At 41.5% G+C, this 19,224-nt stretch overlaps 1 protein-coding gene across 1 annotated transcript; it reads left to right on the top strand.

The window, feature by feature from the left end:
• Positions 1-19,187, top strand: MCM6 (minichromosome maintenance complex component 6). Its single transcript, XM_081871473.1, has 17 exons — positions 1-186; positions 1,696-1,842; positions 2,422-2,532; positions 3,558-3,807; positions 5,970-6,135; positions 6,802-6,947; positions 7,624-7,774; positions 8,659-8,800; positions 10,457-10,598; positions 10,699-10,806; positions 11,807-11,962; positions 13,727-13,855; positions 14,670-14,831; positions 15,514-15,649; positions 17,066-17,230; positions 17,776-17,915; positions 18,696-19,187. Exons 1-17 carry the CDS (start codon positions 68-70, stop codon positions 18,810-18,812), a joined length of 2,487 nt encoding a protein of 828 aa, XP_081727599.1. The 5' UTR covers positions 1-67; the 3' UTR covers positions 18,813-19,187.
• Positions 19,188-19,224: the final 37 nt, after the last annotated feature.

Here is a 19,224-nt window from a genome sequence, read left to right as displayed (position 1 = left end):
CGCTAGTGGCGCGAATCCTCCCCTCTGTCCGAGCCGGAGAGAAAGAAAGAAAGAGAACTTGTCCGCCATGGATTTAGCCGCTGCGGGGGATGCTGGGCTGGCGGCGGCGGCGGCGGCGCCGCTCAAGCAAATCCGCGACGAGGTGGCCGAGAAGTGCCAGAAGCTGTTCCAGGACTTCCTCGAATCGTGAGTCGTAGGAGCTGCGGGGGGGGGGAGGGGAGCGAAGTTGGGCGCTTGGCGGTGGTCGTGCGCTGCGCTTTGCTGGACTAGGAGGCCTAGATAGCCCCCCTCCACCTGGGAGCAAGGCCGGCGCTCATCCGCTGCCCGTAGCTTTTGCACTTGTGCTTTCCCTTAGTGGGGGGCGGGGGGGGCGGAGAGTGCATAGTATTTATCCCCTGACATCCTGCTTCTCCTGGCCCTAAGACGCTGTTGGTTTGGTTTTGTTTTGTTTGGACAAGTGTGTTTGATTGCTGGGATTGCGCCTCATTCCCACATGTCAACAGGTGTGCCCTATTTATTTGGGGGGGAGGGGCGTACGGGGGGCGCAGTTGCCCGCCCTAAATCAAACAAACAAATAAAACTTAACTACATAAATCCTGGCCACGCCCATGGAGAGAGGGATAAATATTTTACTCTACTTTAGTTTTGTGCCGGTTTTAATTGTACGTGTTATTTATTTACTGCTGTAAGTCGCCTTGAGTTAGGGTTTTTTTTTGGGGGGGGGAGGGACTAATAAGTTTAATAAACAAGAATAGTAGTAGGGGGTTTTCTTTGCAGTATTCAGCACCCGCTGTTGCCTCCTCCTGAATAACGTTAACCTTTTGAAGTGCTGTGAAACAGCTTTTTAACAGCCCCACCTTGCCCTTGCTCAAATGTAAATCTGCCGCTGCAGCTTAAACACTTTTGAGGCTTACTTCTGAGGAAGCGTACATAGGCTCAGTCTGCATAGCTGCAATCCTATGCACACTTTTAATTATTTACGACTACATTTCTATTCAAGGACCTCAAGGTGTTGCACATGGTTCTCTTCCTGCCCCATATCCTCACAACAACCCAGTGGCGTTGGGTGTGCTGAGAGTCAATGACTGGCCCAAGGTCACCTAAATGAGTTTCATGGTTAAGTGGAGATTTGAACCTTAGTTTCTCAGGTCCTAGTCTAACACTAGACACTAACCACTACACTATTACGAATCAGTAAAATCCTATTGAGCTCAATGATTCTTGCATCTGAGTAAACTTGCATAGGACTACAAAGCTTATAATGGGCTGTAGTGTGGGACTCCTTGATAAAAGGCAGCTATTTTTTTCTCATTTTTTCACTGATTACATCAACCCTCCTAACTGTAATCATTATTTCTTGTAATCTGATGACCACACCACTGGGGTCTGTGTATTTTTTTCTCATATTTAGATGCTTCCTTCCTTTTCATGTGGCATAATTAGTGAAATGTCAGGGCTCTTCAGTATTCTGTGTGCAGCTTATACAAAATGAACATTTTTACTTGCAGCGATAACTCAGCTTTTCATTAGGTGTTCAGTAGCAGCAGGGATTCCCTCCCATTAAGTGATGGCGTCTCATTATTAGCTTTTAAGCCTTTCTCTTTATAGTCTTAGCACAGAGTGTAGCATGTGCACAGACTCACTATTTAGGAAACGATTCCTGCAAACTGTCCCTTAAAATACTGTTATTTTCAGATTTCAGAACAGTGATGGAGAAGTTAAATACTTGCGAGATGCAGAGGAATTGATTCGTCCAGAGAGAAACACGTTAATTGTGAGCTTTGAGGATCTGGAGCAGTTTAATCAGCAGCTTGCTACCACAATCCAAGAAGAGTTCTATAGGTAAGAATAGTTTTTTTTATTGAATAGTTGGCTCCATCATAACTATTTTACCCATCCTGGGTTTTATTAGAGGAGTTCTAAGTCAAGGCTGGGGAACCTGTGGACCTCTGGATGATGTTGGGCTCCACCTCATGCCCCATAGCCAGCATGGGCTTTGGTTAGGGATGATGGAAGATGTAGTTCAAAAACATACGGATGGTCACAGTTACCCCATTTCTGCTCTAAGTAACATTAAGAAAGAAGGGAATATGTTTTCACAGTTAAAGGTGCTTGTCATTCACAGCCCTCTGGTGGTGGTTTTTAAAAGTATAGTTAATTATATATATAACGTTTGCAAAGTTGTTAAAGTATAGTTAATTATATATATAACGTTTGCAAAGTTGTTACTTGAACAAAAAGCCAAACAGATATGTCAGACCACAGTTTTGTATTTTTCACTTGTTTTAATATTACTGTATTTTACCAATGTACTGTTCCAAGATACTTTAAAGGATAGAAATTCATGGTGTATGCTGCTACTTTGATCCAAAGGGTATAAAATAAAGATTTGCATCACTAAAACTTGTTTTTCTATTTTAGAGTCTATCCTTTCTTGTGTCGAGCTGTAAAAACCTTTGCTAGAGACCATGGAAATGTTCCCCCCAATAAGGACTTCTATGTTGCTTTCCAGGACCTACCTACCAGACACAAGTAAGATACATTGATACTGTAAAGATGTAAGCATACAATTTAGTAAGGTAACTCCAAATAAGCTCCTTCTTTGTAGGATGTTATTTACAATTCAGGAGCATTCAAATGGCCTCCATTAACTTGTGAGTCATAGGCTACCCATGCCGATTATACCATCATTTCATCTATCAGAATATACTGATAGCCAACATGGTTTATCAGGAAGAGTGATGCTGATGCACACAACCATACTCCCATCAATTTTTTTCTTTTTTATACAGTTAAAAGAAAATGTGCAGGAGATTGCCATGTGGATATGCTTCAGAAATATGGAGAGAAGTTTTTTTTTTCAGACTGATGATGTTTTGCCTGAAGACATGGATAGCGATTTTGCAGATATGAGGCCTACTACCTGTGCTTTAGACCCTTGCCCGTCCTGACTAAGAAAAGTTGCCCAATAAAACTATCTGTGTGGGTTAGTGTTGTGGCAAATGCTTCTTTCCATTAAAGTATGAAACCCATTGGGTCTCAAGGTGGCATCTTAGCTCCAGGTTTGCCATAATGAAATGGGCCTAGAAAATCAGCTTCAGCCTGGCTTCCAGCCTGATCATGAAATTACCTTGCTAGCCTTTGTAGGTGGTGACCTTTGCCAAAAATAAAATGGGGAAGTGTGTCCTTTGGATTCTGTTGGAACTTTATGTGGTGTTAGACACTGTCAACCATGGTGTCTTGTCTGCTTACAATATTTCAACAAGGTATTTTTAAAAGTTACGGGGAACAAGATTGAAAGTCAGCAGCTCAGGTTCCTAAACTTCTAAAGGTTTGATTACGTCCTCTGTTTAAATGTCAGGGAAATCATCCCACCATATTCAGTTGGCTTGCACCTAACTGCTGTGAGCAGTTAGCTACAGAACAGTTTGTACTTGTCAGTTCTGGTTCTCTTTCGACAACAATGGACCATAATAGGCCATGCACTTGCTATCTGATTTTCTGGAATGTATTTTAAAACTGATGAGCTTTTGAATTTGACTTTGTTCTTTAAACAGAATTCGTGAAATGACGTCAGCTCGAATTGGGTCGCTAATGCGTATTAGCGGGCAAGTAGTCCGCACCCACCCGGTTCACCCAGAGCTCGTAAGCGGAACATTCCTGTGCCTGGATTGCCAGACAGTGATAAAAGATGTTGAGCAGCAGTTCAAGTACACACAACCCAACATCTGCAGAAACCCAGTTTGTGCCAATAGGAAACGGTTCCTTCTGGACACCAACAAATCCAGATTCGTTGACTTTCAAAAGGTAATTCATCAATTGTCAGAATTTCTGCTGGGTTTGAAAACATGATGTGATGTCAGGTTAGTCTTCTATACTTGACTGGTTCAGCTGTAAAGTTAAATAAACCATGGTTTATTTGATGTAGTACAGGTATCTGAAGAAGTGTGCATGCACACGAAAGCTCATACCTAGAACTAACTTAGTTGGTCTTTAAGGTGCTACTGGAAGGAATTTTTTTCCTTTTATTTTGTTTTGATGTAGTACAGTATTTTAATTTATTTTTATTTTTTTGGGAAGCCGCCCAGAGTGGCTGGGGAAGCCCAGCCAGATGGGCGGGGTATAAATAATAAATTATTATTATTATTATTATTATGGTTTGGCACCACATGAACTGTAATTTCCTCCCTGCTTTCACGGGTTTGTGGCAAACCATTGTATGCTGTTTAGTCTAAATTGACAAACTAAAGTTTATGCTTGCCTTGGAATTCAGAATCAAAATATCTTGGTTTGCAGCTAACAAATCTTAGTTTGCTGGTTTTGGATAAAATAGTAAACTAAACTATAGTGAAAGGACGGGAGTCTTGACATGCAGGAAGGAGAAGGAACACAGGTGCCTGACGGTAAAGGCCTGTTGATGTAGGATTGAACAGTGATTTAGCATTATGTCCTGTGTCTCTTTTAAGTGTAAAGTTTTGCTCTTACTACAAGTGGCAAACATTTTGCACAGGAGATCCATTCCTGGCCCTTGTACACATCAGTGGAGCACGTGTAAGTCCACTGTGCCCTGTTCCACTCCTGTTTTGCCCTTTTCTGGGTCCGACCTGTGCATCAGCAGTCACATGTCAGTTGGATGTACAGAAAATGGTCACCACCTGCACTTGAGTAAAATGTAGCAATTTTTGTGTTTTTCCTGTGTGTAAGTGAAAATCTGCCAACTGAGGATACAGTGGATGCAACTTACGAAATGCATTCTAGCTTATGCCATATTAAATTAGTTTGTCTTTAAGGTGCCACAAGGCTGCGTTGGTTTCGTTACAGCAGGATAACACAGCAGTCCCTCTGGAATATCTTATGGTCAGCTCTTGTAAATTACTGCCATTCGTCTTCCAGAATGCTGTATTCAGACCTGAAAGTTCTCTTGTCTTCATAATTGAAGTGACTGGAGTTCACTCATGTCATGCTCCCAGTAACTTTTCCCAGTAGCTTCTACCTGCAATTGTTTGCATGAGAGGTCAGGCACATATACACACGCACACCTTGCACAAATGGAAGGGGCCTGGCCTTCCTTTCAGGAAAGCTCACAATCCAAACTAAAGTGTGCATATATTCAACCTATTAAGAATAATTTTCTGTAGTGAAAAATGTATTTAATTATCAGGTGTTTTTCAGAACCCAAAGAGCAAGATGCACCTTGTAAATTTAGGAATCTGTCTCAGCTGCTGTAGAGATCAGCAATAGCGCTGAGAAGTGATCTCATTGTGCAGCCTACAGGGACCACCTAGTCTCTCTAGATATTTTTTCACAATATTAGAAACATTCTTGAATTTACCATTTTGAACCACATGCGTTTTGTTGCTGTATAGACCTGTCACATTTGTAAAGTGCTTTCCACTTGAGAAGTAGAAAGGTGTATCAACAAAAATCTGCTTTGAATGCGTGCTTAGACATTTGTCATTGATGGAAGACTAAGAGCTATATTTGACAGAATCTTTTGCTGCTGGTGTATTGCTTCTTTGGTGGTTGTCCATCTCAGTTTTTTCCACAGCCGTTAGCATGGTAGAAACAAGCTTGCACTTCTGACAGTGCTCCCTGTGAGATTTGCCCTTTGCCTACTGAGGGTGATTTAGACATTTAAGGGAACCTGCTTAATAGCTGTGCTGTTAGTTTTGTTTTATGGTGATGCTCCATGATAGCTATCAGATAGAGCCTGAAAATTAATCAGGTATTTGTAACTGTTACCAGGGCTCCTAGAAACTTGATGTTGGTAATTAGAAATCTCAAAAATTCTGGGTTCTTAAAAAATGTAAGGCACTTCATTAGGAATGCAGCATCATTACCCGCCCCCCCCCCCCCGGTAGTCTTCATGCTGGAAACATTTGGGTTCAGTTTTGTGACATTTTCAGGTAAACTAGTAATGATAAGATAACTTCCTGCCTCTTGACAGCTTGCTTTTCCTATCTCATCAGGTCCGTATTCAGGAGACACAAGCTGAGCTACCCCGGGGAAGCATTCCTCGCAGTGTTGAGGTGATACTACGGGCTGAAGCTGTGGAATCGGCCCAGGCTGGTGACAAGTGTGACTTCACAGGTTCCCTCATTGTTGTGCCTGATGTGTCCCAGCTGTCTACCCCAGGTTGGTTGACCCTGTGCAGAGCAAAGCAGAGCAGAGCAGTGGGAGGGGCTCTTTCCTTGTTCAGAAATGGCATGGTTATAGCGAGTAATTGGAAAAATGCAGAACAGCTGGGGATGAACCAATGGAGGAAGAAACTGAATAATATTAGAATATCTAACCGTCAAGATACACAGAATGAAAGGGAAAGAGGAGGATTGGTTTGAGAAGATATTGAATTATTTGGGTAGGTTTGAACAATTTGGGGCAATTAAAATGTTAAAAGTTAAATAATCCTTGTGGATGGAGGAGTGTTAACGTATATAAAATTGTACATATGGTTGATTTGAATATGTTATTATTGATTATGTATACGCAGTGTACCAGCCGCCTGGGGGGTTTCACTGTTTGTGTTTTGGTTGTTGGTAAAAAATAAAAATTTAATAAAAAGAAAAAGAAAGAAAGAAAGGGCACGTGTAGGACAGCCTTCCTGAAACTCTGCAGCTTCAGTATACTTCAAGCAAAAGGCTTGCTTTCTCTGTGGTGTGGGAGCTTGTTCAGTGCAGGCATTGCTGTTCCCACCTACATTCCAAAGTGAAAAGCTGTGCCTTTCTGCCTTTTTCAAATGTGTAGGCTGAAAATGACCACATGTTCCTAGAGCAGAACTTAAAACAGGTCTTGCTCTTATAGGTGTCCGAGCAGAAACTGGCTCTCGTGTGAGTGGGAAAGAAGGCTATGAAACTGAAGGTGTCAGAGGACTTCGTGCACTTGGAGTCAGAGAGTTATCCTATAAATTGGTCTTTCTAGCATGTTACGTTGCACCAACGAACCCAAGGGTAAGCCTTACTCAGGAAGAGGAGCTTCCAAAATATTTTTCTTGAAGATATTAATGATGGGATTTGGTTCTCTTGTCCCTTTCAGCCAAGCAATAGAGCAGCTTTCTCAACCTGTGGGTCCCCAGATGTTGTTGAACTACAACTCCCATCACCCCTAGCGAGCAAGGCCAGAGCTCAGGGATGATGGGAGTTGTACTCCAACAACATCTGGGGACCCACAGGTTGAGAACCACTGCAATAGAGTAAAGTGGTAGATTGGACACTTTTTAGATATTCAAGAACTAGAACAGCGGAGCAAATTCTGGGCTAGAACCTTCCAACCTCATCCACTTGGGGGAGTATTCTCCCACCTGTAACCTAAAATATTTTATTGCATTCTGCCACCACATGTTGAATGTTTAGATACAGCCCTAAATGGTCTCATTTTGGAGATATTTAAATTGAAGTCCTCTTGTGACATACTTCCCACCAGGGATAGGAAACCTGTGCCCATCCAGATGTTGCTTAATTACATTCCCCATCACCCCTGAGCATTGGGGCTGGTGGGGGTTAAGAGTTCAACAGCATCTGGAGCCCCCCAGAGTCCCCTTCCCTGACTTAAGACTTAAGTTATTTTCTAGTCTCTGCAATATATTTGCATTTTTATATATTTTCCCTCAACCCTCTTTTGTTTTAGTTTGGTGGCAAAGAGCTGCGAGATGAAGAACAGACTGCAGAAAGCATTAAAAACCAGATGTCAGTAAAGGAGTGGGAAAAAGTATTTGAAATGAGCCAGGATAAAAACCTTTATCACAATCTTTGTACCAGCCTCTTTCCAACCATACATGGTAAAATCTAATTGTGGAGCCATAGTAATGTTTGCTATCGTTGACAAATTTTATAGGTCAGCTGGAAGCTTTCAAATTAAATTCCTATTGTCTAATATGTATTCATGTCTTTTTTTGTTTCGTTATCCCTTTTGAACAGGAGGTATCAAAACTCTGAATTTTGTTTCCTGTATGTCATTTGTGGTGTTGCACCCAAAGAGTAAGATAGGAATACAGCAATTGAGAGTTACATGCAGTCCTTTTTAAGATTATTTGCCTGTTTTCTGGCCATTTTTGCAAATACATAATGCTGCTTTTCTGTGCATTCTATTTTCATGGGACCATGGAAAGAAGAGCCCCCAGTTTTGTTTTACCTTTTACTTCAAACCTTGCTGTGAGAACATGATCCTGTAATTGTGGGTTTTAATCTGTACAGATAACTTCTCTGGCTTTTCCTTATTCAGTAACCTCTGTGCTCTAAAAGATGATTATAACCCTGGACTCTGATTTATAGACCGTTTAAGATGGCTTATTCCTATTGACTGCTGTGTTATCTTGGTAATCACTCTGTCCAACACAAATAAATTTGAACTGTAATATTTAATTATGTTTAGCGATCACGTCCCTTGTTTGCATTTTAATGCCATATCGGGGAGAGGTGACGAAGCAGCTGTGATGTTGAGACTTTCCTGTGGCTATGCACCAGGCTGGTGCTGCTCAATCAGAACAGTAGCTTGTCAGAGATTTAACCAGTCCCTGAAAAAACTTGTTTGAATTTTGAATTACTGTCTGAAGCCAGCCCATAACAACAACTAGAATCTTAAGCTTTTCTCCTGCATTGTGTTCTTAGAATTGACTCTAAATGTGAGCGTCCCCAAAACTAACTGTTAGTTTATGTGATGCAGGTAATGATGAAGTTAAGCGAGGGGTTTTACTCATGCTGTTTGGTGGTGTTCCTAAGACAACAGCAGAAAGCACTTCACTTCGTGGTGACATCAACGTTTGTATTGTTGGCGATCCGAGTACTGCCAAGAGTCAATTTCTTAAGTAAGTTTTCTTGCGAACTAGCATATGGTTAACTTGCATTGTCACTGTAGGTAGCTGGCTACACATACTTGTTCGTGTATGTTGTGTTCAGGAGGATTTAGTCGCTGGTAAGAGGATATAGGATTGCTGCCTCTGTCTGTAAAACAGTGGCTTTATGCTGATTTCTGTCTCTGTACCCGTTATTCTGGCTTTGGATTGTAGTTGTATTTTGTTGTCTTTTAAATTTGTGATGCACCAAGAAGACGTTAATTGAGTTGTAGAGACTTTCAAAAATAAAACATGACTAGAATATATATATATATATATATATATATATATATATATACACACACACACACACCCCGTATTTTTCGCACCGGCCCATTGGGCGCACTTATTTTGGAGGGGGAATAAAGGGGGGGAATTATTTCCCCCCTGAGCCCCAAAGAGCAAAGAAGCCATGACAGCGAGCGGGATGGAAACCCGAGCTTCCCCCAACCCCAGCCCCCAGAATGGGTCCGGGAGCGATGGCGAGGTTGCGCTCAACCTCGCCATCGCTTGCGGAGCTTGCTGTCCACAAGCCTTGGGAGCCCGGCGGGAAGTCGCACCGGGCTCCCAAGGCTTGCGGAGAGCTGCCCAAAGCCCGGGATGTGCCCCGCTGCGCTCCCTGGGTTTCGGGCTGCAGGCTGCTGTCCGCAAGCCTTGGGAGCCCAGCGGGACCTCCCGCCGGGCTCCCAAGGCTTGCGGATAGCTTCCTGAAGCTCTCCAGGCTTCAGCGAAAGCCTGCATTTGCCCCATAGGATGCACACACATTTTCCCTTCATTTTTGGAGGGGGAAAAGTGCGACCTATAGGGCAAAAAATACAGTATATAATTCTTTATTGATTAAAATTTACATATCTATACAAACATGTGCTATCTCTTTACATATGAAGAAAAAGAAAATTAGGTAGTAAATAGAAAATTTATAAATAATAAAAAAGAAAAGAAAAAAAATAAAGAAATAACAAAGATATGAAATAAAAAAATCAAAAGAAGAAAAGACAAGAGAAGACAACACTATTTACACAATAAAAGTGTTCATCGACACAATCCTTCCCATCCTTCTCATTATACCCATTCTCATAATATAAACATTCTTTTTTAACACAGATTTGTATTGTATAATATCATTTCTTTCTGCCTTGTATGTATTCCTCTAATTGTTTTCTTTACAAATATCACTCAATTTCTGCTAATATGGCTAGAATATATTAAAATGCCTAGATGAAAAAGACTGCTCTTAACCCGGCACTGAAATGATAACAGTTTTGATGCCAGGCAACCTCCTTGTGGGGAGAGTGCCCTCCATTATGACTCCTGAGAAAGCCCCCCACCCCACCCCCAGTAGATGCCCTCCATTCTCCTGATGGAAGGAATACAGGGAGAAGGGCCTCTGCAGGAGATCTTAAACACTGAGCAGGGCGCTGCTACTTGTTGGAACAAAAACTACTTTCTTGAAGTAATAAACATTGTAATTACTAAATAGGCTTGCTTTCCCCCCTTGCTCATGGCTATCAAATAATCATCTAGGTAATTTAGAGCCCTGCAGCCTGCAAAACTTTAAAGTCAACTGCAGTGTTTGTGTTGCCCTTTCTGATGCGAATTGCTGAGTAGCCTGCCAATTTGAACCAACAGGCACGTGGAGGAGTTCAGCCCCCGAGCTGTCTACACCAGTGGAAAGGCCTCTAGCGCTGCTGGCTTAACGGCTGCTGTTGTGAAAGACGAAGAGTCCTATGAATTTGTCATTGAAGCTGGAGCTCTGATGTTGGCAGATAATGTAAGTTATCCAATGCATAGTATTTAGTAGCTCTGAAAGGAGGGGCCCCTTTTGTTTTCAAGTGCTGAAGTACAGTTGTTGAATCTGCACTCTCTTTTAGGGAGTCTGTTGCATTGATGAATTTGACAAAATGGATATGAGGGATCAAGTTGCCATTCACGAAGCTATGGAGCAACAGACTATATCCATTACTAAAGCAGGAGTTAAGGTAAGTGGCTGTGTGTTGCTTGAACTTTGTGTATCCTTTGCTCAGATGGTATTGGAGAGAGATTTCTTTGCTTCTCCAGTGACCTTTGGGCCAGATCGTCTTTCCACCCTTCCTATTTTCTGTCAAATAGTTTCATTCCATTAGAAAAACTAAGGAACTTTTCTTTCAACTGAATGCTTCTAGAATAGGGTGGCAGTCTGTTGTCCATACTCATAAGAGGATATCTTCCTCTTCCACAACCCTACATCAAAATTAAGCCCACCAGTCCCTGGCAGCAGCAGCAATACTGCTGCTTACCTGGACCAGTGCAGGGGCCCAGAGGGTGATGGGAAGTTAGTGGCTATGAGAGTCCTGCAATAGTCCCAATCTCATGGTTTTTCTGTCCCACCCCATCCTGGAAAGCAGCGGGAGCACTACTGTTGCAAGACATCTGCACAACACCAACTTTCCATGCTAGTCCCTCCTGTTAGACATTTCTTCCAGAAATCTGTCCCACTGTGAAAAACTGGATAATTGGGTTATAATCCTTTGCAGGCTTTTTGGGGGAGCAAGCTCCATCGAACCCAGTAGGACATGCTTCTAAGCAAGAAAGTTAACAATTGTGCTGCAGTATACATCAAGTTAGGTGTCCATAATTTCATGAAGTTAATGGCTTAAGCACCTGATAATTAGGGGCATGTTGATGGCCTTAAACAGCAGTAGATTGTATTCCTTTTGAAAAGCCCATCCACATAAACAATGAAGAAAGTAGCCTGCAATGAAATATGCTGATTTTCACCTTTGTTATAAATGTTGCAGGGAAAATATAATAAAGGCTTTACTATCGTCTTATACAGTGTTCCTGGAAATCATTTTCCTGTTGATGTATTTTGGTAGAGTGGAGGATGTTTTTACCATTGAAACTGCTGTGCTTTCTTCCCCAACACTTTTTCTTTATGTAATTTGTTAACAACTCTACACTGCTTAGGAAAAGCAAACAAACATGTTCTTGTTTTAATAGGCTACTCTGAATGCCAGGACCTCTATTTTGGCCGCAGCTAACCCAGTTGGTGGACGTTATGATAGAGCAAAGTCTCTGAAACAGAACATAAACCTATCAGCCCCCATCATGTCTCGATTTGATCTCTTCTTTATTCTTGTGGATGAATGCAATGAGGTAATGCGTAACCTACATACTGTATATTATGCATTTTAGATTCAGAAATATGCAGGCTATAAATGCAGTTGTCTATGAATTCTCTTTTTTTGCCCATTCATACTCATTGGTGCATTTTAATCCCTTCCATTGCCATATGTCTGTCTTTGCTCCCCCTACAACCATTGCTACATTTCTGTCTTAGTCTGCCCATTGCTTACACAGTAGCACATATGGGGTGGGAGGAGCGTAACCTGAACATCTTACAACAATGTGGCAGGTGCAATTTTATCTTGGGATCCAAGACATTAACCCATTGGTAGGCAAACTAAGGTCCGTGGCTGGATGCGGCCCAATCGCCTTCTCAATCCGGCCCGCGGATGGTCTGGGAGTCAGTGTGTTTTTACATGAGTAGAATATGTCCTTTTTAAAAAAATGCATCTCTGGGTTATTTGTGGGGCCTGCCTGGTGTTTTTACATGAGTAGAATATGTCCTTTTATTTAAAATGCATCTCTGGGTTATTTGTGGGGCCTGCCTGGTGTTTTTACATGAGTAGAATGTGTGCTTTTATTTAAAATGCATTTCTGGGTTACCGTATTTTTCGCTCGATAACATGCACCTGACCATAACACGCACATAGTTTTTAGAGGAGGAAAACAAGAAAAAAAAAATCTGAATGAAACAGTGGATGTATCATTTTTGTGCTTCATGCTGTGGCCACAGACATGTGATCTGATGGTGAATTTGGGGTGACCCAATGCAAAGATCCTGAGGTGAATTTGGGGTGACCCAATGCAAAGATCCTGAGGATCCATGCTTTGTAACCACGTTTTTGCACCACTGCAGCCCAAGGCAACAGTGGGTTATTTGTGGGGCCTGCCTGGTGTTTTTACATGAGTAGAATGTGTGCTTTTATTTAAAATGCATCTCGGGGTTATTTGTGGGGCATAGGAATTCGTTCATATTTCCCTCCAAAAAATATAGTCCGGCCTACCACATGGTCTGAGGGATGGTGGACCGGCCCTGTGCTGAAAAAGTTTGCTAACCCCTGCTAACCCAATGACAGAGTTAACTGCATGGGCACCCATGCCATGCACGGGGGGGGGGGGCGAGCTGCCCCCACCGCACCCCCCCCTTTCTATGCCCCTGCATCAACCTCAAGGAAGTTGTGGAAGGAAAGCTCCCCATCTCTCTTGTGTCCACCTGACTAAAAATCCTCTTTAGAGTGTTGGGGGGCATTATTGATCAATGTAGGATGATGTGCAGGAGATTGCTGGAGGAAGGGAGAAACATCCCAGTGTATTTTTTATATATTCTCTCCTCTCACACAAACACACGCCTCAGGGTAGCTAGCAGGTAATGGGGGCACTGGTGGCTGCGATGCAGGAGAGGGAAAACTTTCCTTCTATGAACTCTCTTAGGATCCAAGCTGATGGAATTATTTGGAAGCTTGTGCATAATAGAATATTTAGTCCTTTAAAAAAATGTATAAAACAGATTGCTTCTACAACAGATGGTAGTTTGTTGGTTTTTTTTAATCCTGTTTTGGTGTTCTCTTTTTACCCCTAAAGACTCAAATGAACTCACTGACTGGACTAATTTGGTATCTATTCCTGTATTGGACAGCTCAGTTTCATTTGAGCTGCTTGCATTACCTAAACAACCATCGATATATCCTCAAACGTTTTGGAAGTTGCTGTGTGCATCATTTTTATTCTGTTGTTTTGTTAATGATTTGTTATAACTTTAGTTCACGTATTCTGACCAAAACCTACCCCCTTCAGGTTACAGATTATGCCATTGCAAGGCGCATTGTGGATCTTCATTCTAGGATAGACGAATCAATTGATCGCCTGTATTCGCTAGATGACATCCGAAGGTATCTTCTCTTTGCCAGGCAGTTTAAACCCAAGGTAATGAGACAGACTTCAGCATTAGGTTGGGATAGCTCAGTCAATAGAGCATGAGACACTTGATCTCAGGGTCATGGGGACTGGACTAGATGACTCTTGTGGTCGCTTCCAACTCTACGAGATCTGTGATTCCAGAGAGTTTGAGCACAGCATGGCATGAGAAACCTGAACTGATACCAAATGTATAGTGGTTACTTTTACTTCGGCATAGTTGTTGCTAATGCTCAGGCTCACGTACGAGCATGCCTGGTTAATTAGGATGTAGTGTAACTGGTTTCTACTTCTGTGGCAGCGATTTGGAGCCAGTTGGGTTTGCCTAAAGTTTAGTGTGTCTGTTGTTTGATGCAGCAAGAAGTGTCCAGGTGAGCCATTGTTGTGCAGTGGTTGGAGTGTTGGGCTAGAGAGACCAGAGTAGGAATCCCCACTCAGCCATGAAACTCACAGGGTGACCTTGGGCCAGTCACTCACAAGGTTGCTGTGAAGATAAAAAGAGGATGGGGGACAGATTGTGCATGCCACCTTGAGCCCCTTGGATGGCATATAAATACAATAAATAATTTTGTACTGTATTTTTGTGCCGCTCTTGTCAATCACAGTAGACAGGCGCATTTTAATTACGCAATAATTTTTTTTAGATTGACTCTTTCTTGTCGTTCATTGCAAATAAATGTCGAATCCATATCCAGCTGTTGATCTAGTTTGTAATGGAAGTTTGACTCTCCGGCCCCAATGAATATATGAAGTTTATAAATGGGAAGTGGTGCACAATTTCACTATAGCTTACCACGTTTTCCTTTCATTCGTTCTCCAATAGATTTCTAAGGACTCGGAGGATTTTATAGTTGAACAATATAAGCGCCTTCGCCAGAGGGATGGTTCTGGCATTACAAAATCGTCATGGAGAATCACAGTGCGGCAGCTAGAAAGCATGATTCGGCTGTCGGAAGCAATGGCACGGATGCATTGCTGCGACGAGGTAGCTATACTTAATGGGGCAGCATGGAACAGGACAGAGCTTTGACCAATGCAGCTGTTCTTAACATTTTTATTCTATTTAAACATATAGCTAAAAATGCCCATGGTTCATTCTCATCATTTTAAGCATAAATTTGAGGATTACTTTTGCTTGAAATGAAAACCTTTTATATGAATGGTACATGTTCAGTTTGTAACTAGTCCAGTGCTAGCTTATGTTTCTACATAGGGGTGGAAATGCTTATTCTGCAGAAGTTTTTAGCTGAAATTTTAGACCAGCTGCAAGTTTTTGTGTGGCCCACAAGCCTTCAGTCTTTCAGAGAAAGAGAGTTAAGTAAAAGATAACAACTTTATGAACTGTATCTTTAGCTTTCTTCATTTCTAGAAGTTGGCCGTGTTTGGCTTTTGACTGTGAATCCAGTGTTAGTGGAGCCTTCCTCCTTGGCACAGGGAAGGGGGACAAGTTGGAAAGTACTCTTGTTGCTTCTATGTCCAACAGATGTTTTGGAGCCCATCAATTGTATTGTCTATAAATTGTTTCACGTGTATATTTTGTTGTACACGACCTTGGATTTATTTATTTTTATATGAGTTCATGGCATGTATTTTTTTTTAATAAATAAATAATGTGTTTGGACAGGTATTTCTTTATTCATCTTGACTCTTCTTAAATATTTGTAAAGGTCCATCCAAAACATGTGAAGGAAGCCTTCAGGTTATTGAACAAATCCATCATCAGAGTTGAAACTCCAGATATCAATTTAGACCAAGATGAAGAACAAGCCATTGATGAGCCTGAGGCCCAGGATGGAGTTCAGAGTGAGTAATTTGCTGATGAACTATAGACTATATCAGACTTCCACAACCTGTGATGCCCTCTAGAATGTTTTATAATACAGCTCCTATTGTCACTGGTCATTGGTCATGCCGGCTAGGGCTCTTGGAAGCTGTGATCCAGAACATTCAGAAGGCACCAGGTTGGGGAACACCTGACAAATGTTTTTAACTGATAGCCTCATTGAAAGCTGTTATAATAAAGGTCGCAAAATAAATCTCTTAATAATAAAATAATTCTTGGAACATGCTTGTTTCTGGGTCCAGTTCAGGTTCTAGTTTTGTCCTTTGAAGCCTTGTACAGATACACACACACACACACACACATATATGTACACATGCACATATATACACATGCACACACATATATATTATATATATACTCACATATATACATATTTATACATCAACACACACACACATATATATGTACATATATATACACACACACACACATTTTTCCTGCAGTACTCTTGAAGCATAGTTAAAAACAAGCTATGGTTTAACGTGTAGAAAACCAAAGTTTCTTCCTGGCTTTATTGCTCATGATTTGTTTTGAAGGAGAAAAACTAAACGCCCAGGTTCAGACTTCATGACAAGTCAGGCTCTGGCTTGCTTTCTTGGCGGTGCAGCAGCAACAGGAGGCAGAGTGGAGCAGAGAATCTTTTAGCAGTGTGTGCCACCACACTGTGCATTTGCCTTAAGCCAGTAGGTTTAAGATCTCAAGTGGAACCTTTTTAGTGGTGGAGCTCTTGCTTGGCATTGCCTGCTTGGCATCTTCTCAACAAGTATTTAGTCCACCAAAAAGCTTTTAAATGAATTGGATTTTTATTTGAAACCTGTTTTGTTTTGGTTTTTTTTTAAAAAAAAAACCAATAGAAGGCATTTTGTTCTTTGTTCTTTATTTTATATGTGGTGGATTTAGTGTGGACCACTACTAAGAGAACATTTCTGTGGACCCAGTATATAAGCTTTCAACCACAATCGTGTAATCTGTTACCAAGGAGTAACTCCCATTGAAGTCAGTAGGGCTTACCTCTGAGCAGATATGTGTCTTATGGAGCTGTAAATCAGTCAATAATGTGCATTGGTCTAATCAAGATAACAGACATCGTATCTTTCATATTTATTGTTTTGAAAATAAGAACTATGCCCTGAAATCCTTATGGCTACAGAACTAAAAATGATAAGGTATCTGTTTGGAAGACTATAAAATCTCAGCCAGCTAGAAAATATAGATAACATCATTTGATATGATAAGAGAAATGCAACTGCTACACTTTCAAAATGTTTGTTCTGGGTAGAGGGGGGAAACAGGCAATTAAGTCATTTGTGATGTGCTTCTACTGCGGCTTCTGTCCCCACCTTGGCATAATGTGTACAAAAACTTTCTGTGCTCAGGAGATGGAGACAATGCAGTCATTAATGGCTTGGTGAATGGCATCAATGGACATGCAGATGATCTGAGCAAGGATGTGGCACCAAAGGCTTCCCTAAGGCTTAGTTTCCCTGAATATCGCAGAATCTCAAACCTCATTGTAATGCATCTGAGAAAATCGGAAGAAGGTAATAAAGCATTGTCTTGGTGCATGCAGAATTAAGTACATGCTTAGTAATCACATTGCATGTTCTTTGAAATCCAAGTGCAAGCCACTGGGAAGGTCTCAGAATTGCAGCGTGTGGGGTTAAGTGGTTTAAGCCATCCCTCCCCAGCTACAGTCCCCATGAAATCATCTCCTTCTCCCACCCTCCGACTTACCATTACAAGATGATTTCCCCCTAATGCTAACTGTAGCAAGAGTGGGGGGAGGAAGTAGGGTTGCGGACAGCCTGCCAAATTTGATTTGGGGCTCAATTCAGCAATTTGGATCAGCAAGTTCAATTCCCCTCTGCTCTCCCCCCCCCCCAAAAAAAATATAAATCCTGGATTGGAAGGTCTTAGCTGTAAATAATAAACAAAGTCCAGCTCCCCTTCTACGCTGCCAGCAAGCGTTTTCCGTATATGGTGTCTTGACTTCCTGAATCATGTTTGAAACATTTTTGAGGCAGTCAGTCTGGGATCTCAGAGTGTTTTATCATCATCATCACCTTGCTTTCTTTTCTTCCTGCAGAAGATGATGACGCCTCCTTAAAAAAGAGTGAACTTATCAACTGGTATTTAAAGGAAATTGAATCAGAAATAGATTCTGAAGAAGAACTGATAAATAAGAAGATGATAATAGAAAAAGTGATCCATCGTCTTACACACTATGTACGTACACTTATACCTGAAATTGTAAGGTTTTTTTGAAGTAAAAACCCTACTTTAAATTCCTTGAAGGATGTGATGATAAAAATAATGTGGTCTTTGATTAGCTCAATGCCCCATCTTATATGCATGTTTACCTTGTGACACATGGCACTGTGTTAAATCCGTCTTGCTTCCAAGCAAGTATATATAGAATTGCATGTCTTGTTGTGTTTAGTGGAGCTTAGTTCCAGGTAGGTGTGCATATGATTGTAATCTAAGGTTGCAATACTGCACATACTTGGGTGCGAGTTCACTGAATCAGTAGTACATTCTTCCAAGTAGATATGCAGAAGAATGCACTTGATGAGCTGTTGGTGGTAGCCTTTAACTCTGGCACACATAAGTTTGGTGAGAAATGGAGATGAAGAGGACATGATATTAATTGCTCAATTGGAAGTACAGTGGTACCTCTGGTTACTTACTTAATTTGTTCTGGAGGTCCGTTCTTAACCTGAAACTGTTCCTAACCTGAAGCACCACTTTAGCTAATGGGACCTGCTGCGCCGCTGCCGTGCGATTTCTGTTCTCATCCTGAAGCAAAGTTTTTAACCCGAGGTACTATTTCTGGGTTAGCGGAGTCTATAACCTGAAGTGTATGTAACCCGAGGTACCACTGTAAATCCTGCTTTAAAGCAATGGCATTTTCCTTTGAAGCAAGTATGCTTGTGACTGGGGTGTCTTACAATGTGTGGACCTAGGACTCTTCAGAACATGGCCTGACTGAGGCTCTCTGTATTTCAGGACCACATTCTAATTGAGCTCACACAGACCGGGCTGAAAGATTCTGTGGAAGGACAGAGCATTGATGAAGAAGACCCTTACCTTGTAGTTAATCCTAACTACTTGTTGGAAGACTAGGGATTATGAAACAATTCTACAGTCACAACGTATCCATTCCCTATTGGAGACCAGCACTCAACTGGCTAATTTTATATCTTATCTGTCTTATCACTGTTGTACATAGTTGGCTACCCAAAAAAAGCTTTGTCACATAATTCACCCACCTTCTCTTTTTAATTCTCTTTTATTAAGGGAAAAGCTGCTCCATTCCTTTCCAGAAAAAGGGCCCAGCAACCTAACAGGGCAGCTGTTTAGAACAAAACTTCCATATCCTCAGCTCCTTTTATGCTTTTTACATATTTTTTCTGCATCTCTGTAGCATAATCTTATGTTGTAGGTCCCCTTGACGCCTATCTTAATTTGTGAAAAATAAAGTATTCCTTATATACAAAATGATTTCTTTTTCTTTTTCACTACAGAAATAGGCCCA

This window comes from Podarcis erhardii (assembly GCF_964252035.2).
Source record: "Podarcis erhardii genome assembly, chromosome: 1".
Lineage (NCBI taxonomy): Eukaryota > Metazoa > Chordata > Lepidosauria > Squamata > Lacertidae > Podarcis > Podarcis erhardii.
This window is presented reverse-complemented; position numbering and strand designations above follow the sequence as displayed.

What these genes read in the sequence shown, in the direction of transcription:
- MCM6 (XM_081871473.1), top strand. Translation starts at nt 68, where the DNA reads ATGGATTTAGCCGCTGCGGGGGATGCTGGGCTGGCGGCGGCGGCGGCG. An exon ending in TTCCAGGACTTCCTCGAATC is followed by an intron (nt 187 to 1,695) that starts GTGAGTCGTAGG and finishes TGTTATTTTCAG; the next exon opens with ATTTCAGAACAGTGATGGAG. An exon ending in CCAGGCAGTTTAAACCCAAG is followed by an intron (nt 13,856 to 14,669) that starts GTAATGAGACAG and finishes GTTCTCCAATAG; the next exon opens with ATTTCTAAGGACTCGGAGGA.